This window comes from Teleopsis dalmanni, chromosome 2 (genome assembly GCF_002237135.1).
Source record: "Teleopsis dalmanni isolate 2A chromosome 2, ASM223713v2, whole genome shotgun sequence".
In the NCBI taxonomy this organism is placed as follows: domain Eukaryota; kingdom Metazoa; phylum Arthropoda; class Insecta; order Diptera; family Diopsidae; genus Teleopsis; species Teleopsis dalmanni.
The window spans coordinates 161,046,632-161,061,820 of record NC_051847.1 but is presented as its reverse complement, the minus strand read 5'-3'; the positions used below and the strand labels follow the sequence as shown (position 1 = coordinate 161,061,820).

General features: G+C 27.0%; 1 protein-coding gene across 1 annotated transcript in view; it reads right to left on the bottom strand.

Annotated features, from left to right (window-relative positions):
* LOC119681967 (synaptosomal-associated protein 25) overlaps positions 1-12,072 on the bottom strand; it is an 18,493-nt gene extending 6,421 nt beyond the window's left edge. Inside the window, exons 1-4 of the mRNA XM_038095286.1 lie at positions 11,984-12,072; positions 10,403-10,502; positions 9,027-9,068; positions 1,770-1,818 (exon numbers count right to left, since the gene is read on the bottom strand). Coding sequence (XP_037951214.1) covers positions 1,770-1,818; positions 9,027-9,068; positions 10,403-10,501 — 190 coding nt within the window. The 5' untranslated portion in view covers position 10,502; positions 11,984-12,072. The remainder of the gene's footprint in view (positions 1-1,769; positions 1,819-9,026; positions 9,069-10,402; positions 10,503-11,983) is intronic.
* Positions 12,073-15,189: the final 3,117 nt, after the last annotated feature.

Genomic DNA, 15,189 nt, shown 5'->3' with positions numbered 1-15,189 from the left:
TCTTCTCCTACATATAGCTACTTCACGTATCAGTGTAACGAACTGTATTATTGAGTACGAGAGTAAAAGACTTCTATTACTTTGTGAGCAAAATATACATATGTCGATTAATACTCTCAGCGCTTCTTTTTCAGAAAAGATTATTTGAGTGTACATATTAGCTTTCTTATAATGTAAAATAATACGTATAATTAAATCTAATAAAATATAAAGTAACATAATAAAATATATTATAACATAATACAATTTAATGTATTATGATTAAATATAATATAATATAATATAATATAATATAATATAATATAATATAATATAATATAATATAATATAATATATATTATAATATAATATAGAATATAATATAATATAAATATAATATAATATATAATATAATATATAATATAATATATAATATAATATAATATAATAAAATCTATAATATAATATAAAATAATATATATTATATAATATGTAATATTATATTATAACATATAAAATAAGTAGTATAATATAAAAAGTGTTATAATATAATAATAATACGATATCATACATAAAATAATATTTATAAAGTAATATAATATATAAAATAATATAATATGTAATAAAATATATATCATAATATAATGTAATATATAAAATAATGAAATGTAATGTGTAATATATAATATAATATAATATATTATGTAATATATAATATATACTAATTATATTATAATATAATAATAATATAATAATATATAATATAATATAAATATAATATAATATATATAATATAATGTAGTATGTATAATAATATAATTAATATATAAAATAATATTAAAAAATATATATAATATATATATATAATATATATAAAACTAATATAATATAAATAATAAATTAATATAATATAATATAATATAATATAATATAATATAATATAATATAATATAATATAATATAATATAATATAATATTAGTGTAATACATATAATCAAATTAAGCTAGTTTGATTTTAAAAAAAGTTTCTTACCCTAAAAATTATTTTGTTTTTTAATTACATATTAATTAGGCATTGTATTTTTTCATGAAAACTTAATCGTTAAGCCCTAGTTATTCGCAACGACATTTATATTGGTGTACAGGATCCCTCCTTCACTTCGAGCTGCTTTCCAGATAGCAGTCAACTTTGAACGTTTGTTAGAAAATATGTCTGAATACTATTTCAGCCATGTGCTATTTTTGTATTCAATATGTTGACAATGAATATATATGGTAGTTATTATATTATTTTTAATTTCGAGACTGAGTTAATGATTCATACATATTTTTAAGAGTCAGAAATGGAACAGATACATTAGAATGATAAGATTATATCATACAATGATTATACAATGATTATAATTATTAATATGTTGTATATGACACGAATATTGAACCAGTTATCATGAGAACAATAAATATGATTATAATATTGAAAGTAATAATTATAATTAACAGCAACGTCAAAATTTTTGCAAAAATGTGCAATAATTTATTTCAATGTCAGATATATTCTAGTTTGTCAAAGTCACTTATATATATGTATATTCATAAAGCATACATTAGACTTTGTTTGCAGCTTTATAAACTATATATATTGTTTAAAAAGATTATCGAAACACAGCTAACAGATTTAAAATTGTTTACGTTTATATCACAATTAATCGTTTACACAATCATTTCAATTATAATAAATAAAATATGTAATAATATATGTTGATACATGTTTTGTGTATTAAGTAACTCACCTCCCTGATCATCGAGAGCTACTAGAGTTCGTATTCCTGCCTCCTTGCTCTGGTGTGCAGCAAAATGAATAGTAAGATATTTGTAAAAGTGTATCATTATACGTGTTATATACAAAATATATAAAAAGAAATTTGATAAAAGTCAAAAATGTTCCTAAAAGCAAAATGTTATTTAGAATGTTGATACTTATATTGTTGATGTATGTTATAATAATGTTTATGTAAGCAGCGATTCAAAACAAAAGAATTGCACATTTTTATTTAATTTTATTTTTATATTCTTTTTTTACAGACAATAAACAAATCTTAAACTAATATAATAAATAACATTAAACAAATTTTATTAAGAATATATTGATATTGCCAAGCGATTCTTACAGTGAAGTGGCGAAGATAAAATTATTAGTAATGTAGATTCCATTAATAGATTTTCGTTGCTTGAGAAGTGGGCATGATTCGACAAGTAGCATATAATCACCCCATTATTATTATTATTTATTTTATTCTATACTGCATTAGGAGGTTAAGAATACAACAAATGATTTCCAACTATCTCTATTTTGCGAAATTTGTCGAAGTTCGTATTAATTGTTCTCCACCATGTTATCGTTGGACTGCCTCTACACCTGGGAATTTCATATTAGCGCTGCGTGCAATCACCCCATTAAATTTACTAAAACAAGTAGCCATTGTTAGGTAAAATAAGACTAGTTGTTTAGTTGCATTGATTCCATATTTTGGGTTACCTTTGTTACTTTCCATTAAATGTTTATATCCATTTGCAATATATCGATATTTATATTTTTTTAATATGTTACTCTTCTAATACTCAGATTTCGCTTTTAATTTTACTAATATACATGAATCAGTTTTCAAATCCTTGGCCACTCACGATTCTGAAGATATTTATTATCGTTATTGTTGCTATACATATCGGATTTCTTGTCATCTTCAGCTCTCTTATCTATTTATTATGTTATTTAACATGTATTATCTAAATATATTCATTATCGTTATTGTTCCTATCTACATTATCAGATTTCTTGTCATCTTCAGCTCCCTTGCCTATTTATTCTGCTATTTGTCATGTATTATCTAAATATATTTATTATCGTTATTGTTACTATCCTATTTTTTTCTTTTAGTTTTTTTTTTTTTAATATTAATTTGTAAATTGCGCGCGTTTTTTTGGATTTTTATGTATTTTCTTTTTGTGAAACGAGTTTCACAAAAGCTAACACAACACGTCATAACACCATACTATACATTGCACAACACAATTCAGTCATCACAACTACCATAATCCGATACATTGTAATTTTATTTTATTTATTTAATTTATTAGACACTTTTATAATTATTTATTTATTTATTACAATATAAAATATAATATATATATTTACTCTTTTTATTTTTTTCTTTATTTTTTTATATCAATTTAATTTAATTTTTATTTATATTTGTATTAAATTTAACTTTATTTCATGTTATTTTAATAGTTATTTTAATATTTTAAAAATAAGTAAATCTTATAGCAAACCTGCAGTGCAGAATCTTCCTTAATGGGCAACCGTCAACCCCCTTTGCCACTACTTCAGGTGTTCGACAAGGCTGTTTAATGTCGCCTATTTTGTTTTTAATTGTGTTAGACGATGTCCTTACTAAAGCTATTGACCAGTCACAACGAGTTATACGATGGGGGCTTTCAAACCACCTCGAGGATCTAGAATATGCTGACGACATTTGCCTTCTCTCAACTCGGCAGAATGATATGCAAGATAAAATCAACGACTTAGTTCACGAATCACGTAAAGTTGGTCTTATAGTGAACACGGCAAAGACAAAGGCAATGAAGATAAATAATTCAGACCCTACCAGTAAATTTAACCTGGACGATACAGAAATCGATAACGTCAACAGCTTCACATACTTAGGCAGTATAATATCGCCGAACGGTGGCGCGGCAATCGACATCCAAAGCCGAAACCTGGCTTACCACCAACAACCTGATTCATAAACTGCAAACTTTTATAAACAAATGCCTTAGGAGAATTCTGAAAATTTGGTGGCCCCGCACTATTAGAAATTCCGAACTATGGTCAAGATGCCGCCAACTTCCTATAGCAAACGAAATCAAAAAGCGTAAATGGCAATGGATCGGGCATACTTTGAGGAAGGCACCAAATGAAATCTGCAAACAAGCATTAACATGGAATCCTCAAGGAAGCAGAAGACCTGGTAGGCCCAAGCAAACGTGGAAGCGAACACTGGAGAAAGAAATCCAAGCAAGTGGAAAAACCTTTGGAGAAATTAAAACCCTGGCAAAAAATCGTGACAGTTGGAAAAAGTTCGTTATGGCGCAATGTTCCCCTGGGAACGTACTGGATTGATTGATTGATAGCAAACCTGCTATTTGCATACATAACCACGTATGCAAATGAGTAATCCAAATCCTCCCCCAGAGAGAAGACATACGAAAAGCATCCCAAACAAACGTAATGCTTATATAGTAATAGACGCATCAAACAAGTTGCCACAGAAAACTACACAAACTGATAAAAGCTTAGAAAACATTGTATTTTCAGCAGCATTGCTTGCATTTCCCCACTTAGCGAGTCCAAAAAAAAAAAACTAAAATCCAAACAGGCATGGAACGCTATGTCAATATTTAACGAAAACTTAAGAGGTGCTAAAATAAACAAAATTAACAAAGATAGCGCACCCACAAATATACTTTCTGGCAATAGATTTGCTGAACTAGCTAAATCTACAGAGGAATTTACCAATTTAGCTGCGTGAACGCAGTTTAAATATACTTGTTACACTCCTAGCACGTCTGATTGGTAGTAGTACTTTTTATATTGTGCCTTTAACCAGGGGCAATATACACGAAGCTGAGATACAAATTGACACCGAAAATAATTTCAGGGTCATTCCCAAACATTTCAACGACAGCAAAAAAAATTACTACACATACCAACTGAAGAGTAGCAAAGGCTTTGTTGTCGTTATCAAAGGCATTGATACAGATATAGAACCCATTGAAATCACAAATCCCCTAAGCGAAAAAGGCTTTAGCACTTGAGCAGTTATAAATATAGTTAATAAAAATAAAATCCCACAACCCAAGTTTAAAGTTGAACTTTTCCTAAAAGCTTCTAAACTTAAAAAAAATTAAAGCCATCCTATCTACAACCTGCCATGCTTATTTCACCGCAGAATTAGAGTTGAGGAGGCCTACAATCGAAATTGTCCAGTGCAATGCACAAACTGCCAAGAGTATGGTCACACTAAGTCATATTGCACTCTTCGCACAGTGTACGTAGCATGTGGCGAGCTTTAACTTAGTTCCGAATGCGATAAAAAGGCATTTAACTCCAAAAAATGTAACAACTACAGAGGCTTTCCTATTTATAAAGAACTGAAGAACAGGTCAGCTCTGCAGAAAGAAACGTTGCGTAAGATTATTATGATTCATAAATCAGGCAAAGATCCCACGCTTGCGTCTTCATAAAGGCCAATCCCCCGATTGACGGCGAATGCCATAATCGTATAAGGATAAATTAGATACTATGTAAATGAAGTTAGGTTTTTTTTATTATTTTTCTTATAATTATTTATAATATTTATGTTTTATATATTATAAATTATTGAAAATGTTAATTTTGTAAATGTAAATATAACCTATATTTAATAAAAAGAATACTACTACTACTACTACTACAGGCCAATAAGCTTACTGCCATGTCTTTCTAAACTCTTTGACAGAGCACTGTTTTTAAAGCTGAAACCATTCATTGACGGTCAAAACCTAAAACCCTCCCGCCAGTTTGGTTTAAGGAAAAAACATGGAACTATTGAGCAAGTGGATCGTATAATGAACGAAATAAGACACGCATTTGAGCTCAGATAATTTTGAATATTAACTTCAAATGTCCACTCAGTTTAAGAATTGTATCTCCATAACAGAAGTTTTAAAGTCAAATGTACAGCATATACTTCTAATAATTTCCCAATAGAGGCTGGTGTTCCACAAGAAAATGTTCTTGGCCCTATCTTATATATACTTTACACATCTGATATTCCAATAAGTAGCTCAGTCGTCACCACAACGTTTGCTGATGACGCGGCAATTTTATGTCGAAACAAAAACGTTGTGCTAGCTTCAAACCAACTTAAATTTCACTTATTTCGAGTGGAGAAATTGTAGTCAAAATGGCGAATTAAAATGAATGAACTAAAATCGGAGTACATCTCCAACAATTTTACTAAATAACACTCCCATACCACAAGCAGATAATATAACGTATTTAGGTACTCACCTAGACAGACGACTAACTTGCTGCAAACATATTGAAGCAAAAAAAAAATTCAGATGAAGCTCCAAGCCTCTAAGTTGCATTGGCTCATTAATAGCAGATCTTCCCTAAGCCTAGAGTATAAAGTACTCTTGTATAACAGCATCATAAAACCAATATGGAAATTATTCAAAGAGCTTAGTCAAAAATACTGAGAACAATCACTGCAGTTCCATGGTGTATAAGGAATGAAAGTATCCACCAAGATCTACAAATTCCTGAATTTGACAATATAGAAAAAAAATACAATAAAAGTGTCAGCCTTTTATTGTATTTTTTTCTTATATTGTCAAATTCAGGAATTTGTAGATCTCGATGGATACTCGATGGAACATGTTAATCTCTTCGTAAGAAATCTTGCACATCTATCCACTACTTCCCGCCTAAAGAGAGCTGACCGTCCAGCCATTAATTAATATTCATTAGGTTGAAGTAAAAACCGCACCTTTCTTTTAAGTAATCTGATAAAGTTGAACTGCTTTCTTAATAAGCCACCTAACATTCACTTCAATGAAATTTAACCCATTCATAATCGTCGCATTAATATAGTCGCGGTGATGTTATTGCTTTTTCTATAAATGATTCCAAATCTCACGACTTTAAACTAGATTAATCTATATTTTGATCCTTAAAGTTGTGGCATCATATTTCCCTTCTCCTACCTTCTTCTTTCGAAATTTCGTTCATAATTTTTTTTATTTATTTATGGGACGTGTCTATATCAACGTTATTCTTCATAAAACGGTACGCGGAACCATCTTCCGATAATTTTAATCATTGTTTAGTATATTTATACTTTTTTTATCGTTTTGTATTTTCTCATGAATCACCAATATCGTATGTTTTAAATAATATCTATTTGAAATCTTGTACATCTCGAAGAGTGACAAATTATCTAGGACAGGTTTTATCACGTAAAGTTGTACTTAGTTGTTTTTTTAAAACATGTTTATTTTAAGTTGGTTAGATTGTTTTTTCCGCACGAAATAAAAACTGTTTTTTTTTGTCGGAACAAGAAGTCCAAGTTGGTACTGCTATTCCTATTGTTTTCTTTTCCGAAGCTCTTCAGTCATATTACCCAACCTGTGTCGATATACGTCATCTAGTTTTTAAATTACGTAAAACTTAATAATTAAGTTAATTGATTTTAATGTTCCGGATAAACACTCAAATTTTTAATATTTATATTTCAATGTTATCTTTTTTTCACTGGCGGACCTGATATATGCAGGACCTGTAACATATAAAATAAGTCACAAACACAGTTGAGCGTAATTGGGCTCATTATCCCTTTATATTACAATTCTTCTATTGAATATAAACACATTTAGTAAAATTTATAATAACATTATAAGTAATATCGTATAAAGAAGATATAAAACGGTAGAGCGCGATGGTGCCGAAATTCAACAATAATTTTGTACATTTGATTTTGTTATATTATAACATGTTATATTATATTATATTATATTATATTATATTATATTATATTATATTATATTATATTATATTATATTATATTATATACATGTAATCATATTATATCACTAGATTTTTATTATATTATACTATATTTTTTATTATATTATATTTCTATATTTCTTATTATTTTATATTTCTTTATTTTTTATTTTATTATATTTTAATATTTTTTTTTATTATATTATATTATTTATTATATTATATTATGTCATAGTACTATAGTGTTTATTATATTATATTACTATACATGTTATCATATTATATCACTAGATTTTTATTATATTATACTATATTTTTTATTATATTATATTTCTATATTTCTTATTATTTTATATTTCTTTATTTTTTATTTTATTATATTTTAATATTTTTTTTTATTATATTATATTATTTATTATATTATATTATGTCATAGTACTATAGTGTTTATTATATTATATTACTATACATGTTATCATATTATATCACTAGATTTTTATTATATTATACTATATTTTTTATTATATTATATTATATTATATTATATTATATTATATTATATTATATTATATTATATTATATTATATTGTATTATATATTGTATATATATTATATAATATATTGTAATATATATATATATATATTTATATATATATATATATTATATTACGTTATTTTACAATAATTATTACAGAGTTGAAGAGATGTTCATATTACATATAATATTTTCAATGGCGCAATTAAATTTTATTGGTTATTTATTGAAATGTAACACTTTATTTGCTTTAAATTATGTATATTTGCATAATTTTGGCTAACGCAGTTTGAAATTTAAAAAGAAAGAATTTATAATGTTTAATTTTAAATGAGTTCATTTGATACATATCTACAATTTCAACAAATGATAATACTTTTAGGATTTTTAAATTATAATTTATTTAGTCTATTTAATGTCAATACGAGCTATAAGAGCTATGCCATTAGAAATCGTCTTCAAAAAAGTTTTCGTTGCATTTGCATGGAGAGAATGTACTGAAAATGTGGCTATGTGTGTCCTAGTAGGGTAAAGGAGTCTTAAATGAACTGTTACGCATTCATGTAAAGTGATTCTTCAGAAAACTTTGTAAATACTTAAGTTTAAAGAAAGCTAAATCTAATACCTTTACTGTGATAGATTTGTCTGTAAGTAATTTGTTTGTAAGTTTATATGTCGTTACAATTTCTGTGTAAGTAAAAATTTGTCCAAAAGTTTACATGTCAAATTGTAGTTTTAATTAATAAATTTAAAAAATACTTAAAAAACTAATAAACCGATCGATTTCAAATATAAAATCGTGATGTACCTAAATTTGTATATGTTTTGAATTTGTAAGTATATAAGTAAATTTGTTGATATAATTTAGTGAGAGTAAAAATTAAGTGTTTGAAATGTAATTACCTCTTCACAAAGCGCAATCATGCGGCGGGTACTTTCCAGAGACTAAAAAAAAAATAATTATATTATGATATATTTTTTGTTCAATGTATAAAAGTTAATTTTTTAACTTTTTATTTATCTTTGTTTTTAATTTTTTTTTGTTTTTTGCAATAAAATAACATAGAATGATTATATATATTTGTTTTTCTTTTATAAAAATAGAAAATCACATGAGCGTTATTATTTACCTTATTGAAGAAAACAATATAATTAAATAAATTGAAATAATAAGAATAACGCAAGTAAAATAAAATAATAAAACGGGATTAATTAAATAAATATAAAAATAATAAAATATATATAAAAAATATTATAAAATAAAATAAATATAGTTTTTATGTATGATGTAATCGATGATTCGAATAAAAATTAATAAAATTTTCTAATAGAACTGTAAATGCGATAAAAATTCACTTATGTGGATATGAACTTGTTAAGGGAAACTATTAACAAGATTGGAACAATGTCGTATTATGAAGGTACGTGACCCGAAAAGGAAATATTTTTAGACGTCTTGGGTTAAAAATTAGTTTTCTCATTGGCAAATATTAAGAAAACATATTTCGAAAAGAAAATAGTTTTGAAAATTGACCACTTTCTAAATACGAATTTTTAAAAATAATTATAAATTATTAATATTATAAATAATTATTTTGAAAACAAGGTTTTTTTATTTTTATAAACTTTTCTCTGCTATATTATTCGTTCAAGTTATGGAAAATAATGGTTTTACTGCAAAATAATTCAAAAAAATTAAATATTAATTACAAAAAATCAATTATTAAAATATTAATATTAATAATATCGCAGACTCCAAAACACATATATATTCTTGATCAGCTCGAGATATTGAGCCCTCTCCATGTTTCCATATGTCTGTTTAAGTTCAAATCATTTCCTCCATTTTTAAACTATTCAAATGAAAATTTGCACATTTAATTTTCGGGAGTTACTTTTAATACTTGGTTATTATATCATATATATGTTATTACATAATATAGTACATATACATATTATCATATAAATGACACCTCTCTGTTAGGGGATCTAAGCTTCGTTAAAACCAAAATATCTTTTCCTGTTTATAAAGTGTTTTTGAAAATCAATTAACTAATTTTCTCATAAGTTCATTGTTAAAAAATTGTACTTATATTTTATTACAAAATAATATTTACAGGAAGATAATATAATATTGTTATTATCGAAATTTAAAAAAAAACATGTGGTTTGTAATAGAAAAATAATGTCAATGAATAAACAAAGTTTTAATAATAAATAATGCTGTTTTTTTGTAACTAGAATTTATAATTTACAAGTTTAAAACAGTTAGTAGTTACCTCATCAGCAACACCTTGAGCCTTTATTTGCAGTTCCTCAAGCTCCGTTTTCGGAATTTGAGGAACGGATGCTTCCTCTGCTGCATCTATCGACGGCATTCTACAATTAAATAAAAATCTTATATATAGTATATCAAACGTTATATATGTTAATTTATTATTATTATTATTTATTAGTATTTATGATATATGATATTTAGAATACATTAAAACATTTTATTATATTATGTCTTTTGATTTCTATCAAGAAGAAAATATAAGACGCGATTTTATTATTCATGATACTCTTCCTGACTGTTGAGAGTCTGTGTTTCAGTAATGATATACATTCCCCTAGATGCTTAAAAGTTACCTAATTCCTTTATTTGTTATACAGAATTGAACTATGTAGTATATAACTCAATTGGAGGAATATTTTATACGCGAAGTCAGTTTTAATTAGTTTTAAACAAGTCGCTAAACGTGATAGTTTCTGGAACTACGCCTTTGTAAATCAACGAAATATCGGCATTACAAATCTCATAAAACAAGATTATAACTCTTTGTAGATTGTTTGTTTTATTGCAAAAACATTATAACGAATATATGTATGCAAATAAAAACTTGTCATTGAGAGTAATTAAACTTTACACATGTTTGGTAATGAAAGTATATCATATGATTATCAAATATTTGAAAAGCAGTAGACCTGCTTCTATTTCAGGGAATGAAACTGTGCTCAGTTTTTTGTAAATCCAGCAGGAAAAATTTATATATTAATGAAACTAGCTCTTAACGTTGCATTCACACATAATATGTGTTTAAATGAAACTATAGATTTTAAATCAAAAATATTGAATTCACAATTATTACAATTATTATCAATTTGATGTTTTAATATAGAGTAATTTTAAATAATTACTTTATAGTAAAACTTTCCCTTTCGCTTTTCTTTATAGTATGGACTACATTGAACATTCGGCGAAGCCAAAACTAAATTTTTTTTACTTGCGCCCAAAAACAGCAAAACCTACCTAAAAACTTACTACAATATCAAATTTTTGCTTTAATTAAATCTCTAGTTCTATTTAAAATAATTATTTAAAACAGTTTGCGCTTCTTAAATGCACTAGTTAAGTATATTTAATATATGCATAATTTAGTTTTAGTTAATGTAAGCAAAACATAAATCGAATCATGTACTCTCTTTTTGTGTTAAAAATGTGTAACACAGCCCATTGTTATCAATTTTTCCCACTTTTTATAATTTTGCGCTTTATTTAACAAAATATTAAAAAATTAAAATGCATGCATTGTAATAGCAATCCAGCTCTAATATATCTGTACTGGCATCTCAAGAATAGGTTTAAATTGGTTTAAAACGTTTATAATGATTTTTTATGTTCAAGTACAATTATACACAATACAGATTTTTTGAGCATAACTTTAGGCATCTATATATTTTTTTGTAAAATTAATTATATAAATTTTCAAAAATTTAAAAACCACTTCATGTAGATAATATATTGTTACTCTGTCTTAATAATATAATATTTGATATTTTAAAAGAAATTTCATTTGATTAATAATCAATAAAATCACCTGGTTTTGTATTATTTACTTGTATTATTTTACTTCGACACAATAGTTACCGAAGGACTAACATGCATTACTAACTCACAATGTACACTGTGAGCTTTGAATGTGAAGAAAAATTCTTTTCGATGTTTTATGTTTTACCCTGCAATCCAGAGAATAAAACCAGAGAACACACGAACGGAAACTCTATTGTGAATTTTAAAATTTTATACAAAGAATAAAAAAATTTGTTTTGTAATTGCAATGTTGCAATAAATAATTTACATAGTAAAAATATATTGAAGATAAAATATATGTATTTTAAAAGCCTAAAAATACATATTTACTTAAAAACTTTGAGAAAGTATCTTAAAAAAAATGAATTATATTAAATATAGGATCCTACTAGTAGGTCTTTTCCATGAGCTACTTGTAGTAAAACTCAAGTAAAACACAAGTACAAACGGAGAGCGTAACACAAATAAAGTGTCAAATTACGCTCTTTACACAGATTTTAATGGAACAGCTTTGTGTAAAGTCTGGTGAGTCAAACCAACACAGCTGATTAACACATCAACACAAATTTTACTTTAAATAAAATATACGAGTAAAGATGTTACGCTCTCTTAGATGCTCTCATTTACTTGAAAATTTTCTTGTGGAATGCATTTTTGTGTACACAGAGTTATAGTACATTCACACTATCTCATTTTGGAGGTTTTGCTCATTATAATCACTAATGAGCATGATTTACCATACAAAGAGGTTTCATATAAATGAGCTGATTTACAATAAATCAAGGGAGAAGGGAGCCTCAAGGGAAATGACCAAAATTTGAGGTATGTGTCATATATTTTTAAATATAAAATGTAAACAAACAACAACTGAGCTGTAAACAAGTACACTGAGAAAGTGAGTATTAAATACAATCTGTTTTTATTAATTGAATATGTAATTGATATATAACATGTATATAAATGATTTAATATATCAATTAAATATTTGAATTTTTAGTGAGATATATTATTAAGCGAAATTTGTTTATTTCAGATGGATTCAAGTCAATGACAAAAAGAAGAAGTTATATATGTAATACATATTTAAATAATTGATTTTATATTAATTTTATCAAATATTATTTTCAGACACATAAAATGAAGAGAAGGAGAAATGCTTGGTCGGAAAGTGCCGAAAGGTGCCCGACGGAACGCACATATTTTCAATGAGATGGCCACAGAACTTTAGAATAGGGGTTTTCTGGTCACTTCGTTAGAAGTGCAAAAAGGCCCACAACTTTACACAAAGATTTAGCTAAGTATTTCATAAGTGAAATTGAAAATTACAATAATAATTTGTGCACTGAAACTGTTTTGTTTTTTACTATGTGATGTCCTTTCATATGGTATAATAAAAAGAGATTTAAATGTAATTTTGTTAATTTTTTTATTTATTTTTCTTAATTTGCTTGTTTGTTTATTTTAAATCAGGAAAGAACAGCAGTGTGTTGGAGTTTCGGGAGGGGCGCCATCCGACTGGAAGTACTTCTATATATTGAAAAGATTTCTAGGCAATTTGCCCATACATAACACTACAAAATTAGTGTTTGAAAGTATTGTAGGTGAGTTTTCACAAATTTGTTTAAATTTTTCACGTACCCAATTTTTATCCACTACATAATTTTTTTCATTTAAAAAGTTGTGAAGAACACATCAGGATCGTATAATGCTATTCATGTTTTCGATTTTGTTTCCAATGCTCTTCCCTCTTCTGCGAAACCTTGCCTTAAGTTGCCCAAAAGCATTTTCAACCACTCTTCGACATTTAGATAATTGGTACTTAAAAGTTTTTTGACCAATGCTAGCGTTTTCATCATAAGGGTATGATTTCATACCTTTGGTGGAAAATCGAAATGCAGAATCAACGAGGATCAAGACGGGTATTTTGACACCATTAATCACCCTACCTTTGTCTTCTAGAGCAATACAATTTTCTAACTGCCTCTTAAGTGATGAATTTTCAAAAATGAAAGAGTCATTGACTCTTCCAGGATACCCAACATTTGTATAAAGAAAACGGTATCTGTAAATAAGTAGTAAAATATATTTGCGCGTTTATTGAAATTTCGTTGTTTATTTACTTATAAATTACTTACCTATAATCTACGAGGGCAAACAAAACAATCAAGTACCACCCTATATAGTTATAGTAGTCAACAGCATTCTGAGATTCTGGTTTTATTTCAATGTGGCTTCCATCTTTACCGTTGCTTACAATTAATATGTTTCACTAATAGTAAATTGAAAACTTACCCATTGCACCTAAACATTGTGGAAAACCAAGAACCTCAAATCCTCTGATGCACTCATTCATCTTGTCGCTTGTTAATGGAAATGCATTCATGTACAAGGGTGAAAGAATTTTCCACACCTCCTGACAAAATAATTTCAGGCAAATGCACACGGTTGACTTGCCAACGCCAAACAGATTTGCTACGCTTCTGTATTCAGTTGACGACCCAAGATAATACAACCTAATAGCAATTCTCTTTTCTAAAGAAATTGAAATCGGAAAGGTTGATCTTTTTTCTGTAGTCCTTTTAATAATTCACATAACTCTTTAAAACATTCCAAACTCAAACGAAAATTTTCTTTGAGTCCACTTCCCAGAATTTCTTAGTTATTTTCTGAAAAAAATGTTAATTTTAAACTTTATTTAATAATCATTACTGGCGGCACTAACCAAAGTCCAGCACTTCCTCCGGTTCCTAGCAATTATTGTAGAAAGTATTGATATTTGTTTTTTTCACGCAGCGAATTCTCTTTTATGGCCTCTATGGTCTCAAAATGCGTATGGTCTCAAAACTCGCAATGGCAATTTGAGCAGGGGGAAGAGGAAAAGTCACACGGGGCCATATGTGAAGAGTACGGTGCTTGGTTGATAATATTGGTGGAGTTTTTGGCCAAAAACTACGACACAACCAACGTTGTGGTGTAAAATCCAAGAGTTTTCCTTCCATAAATCTGGCCTAGACCCATGTCTCATCACTAGTTATGATGGGTTATCATCAGTTATCTTTGTATAGACGCCAAACAAAAACTAATCGTACGATATGCGTTAAACTTTGACAGAATGTGTATAATAATGTTGCAAGCGTGAAAATAAAAAAATTTTCCAATTGAATAAGCGCGGGAATTCAGAAAAAGAACGAATAAGTTCTTTTTTGATCACAA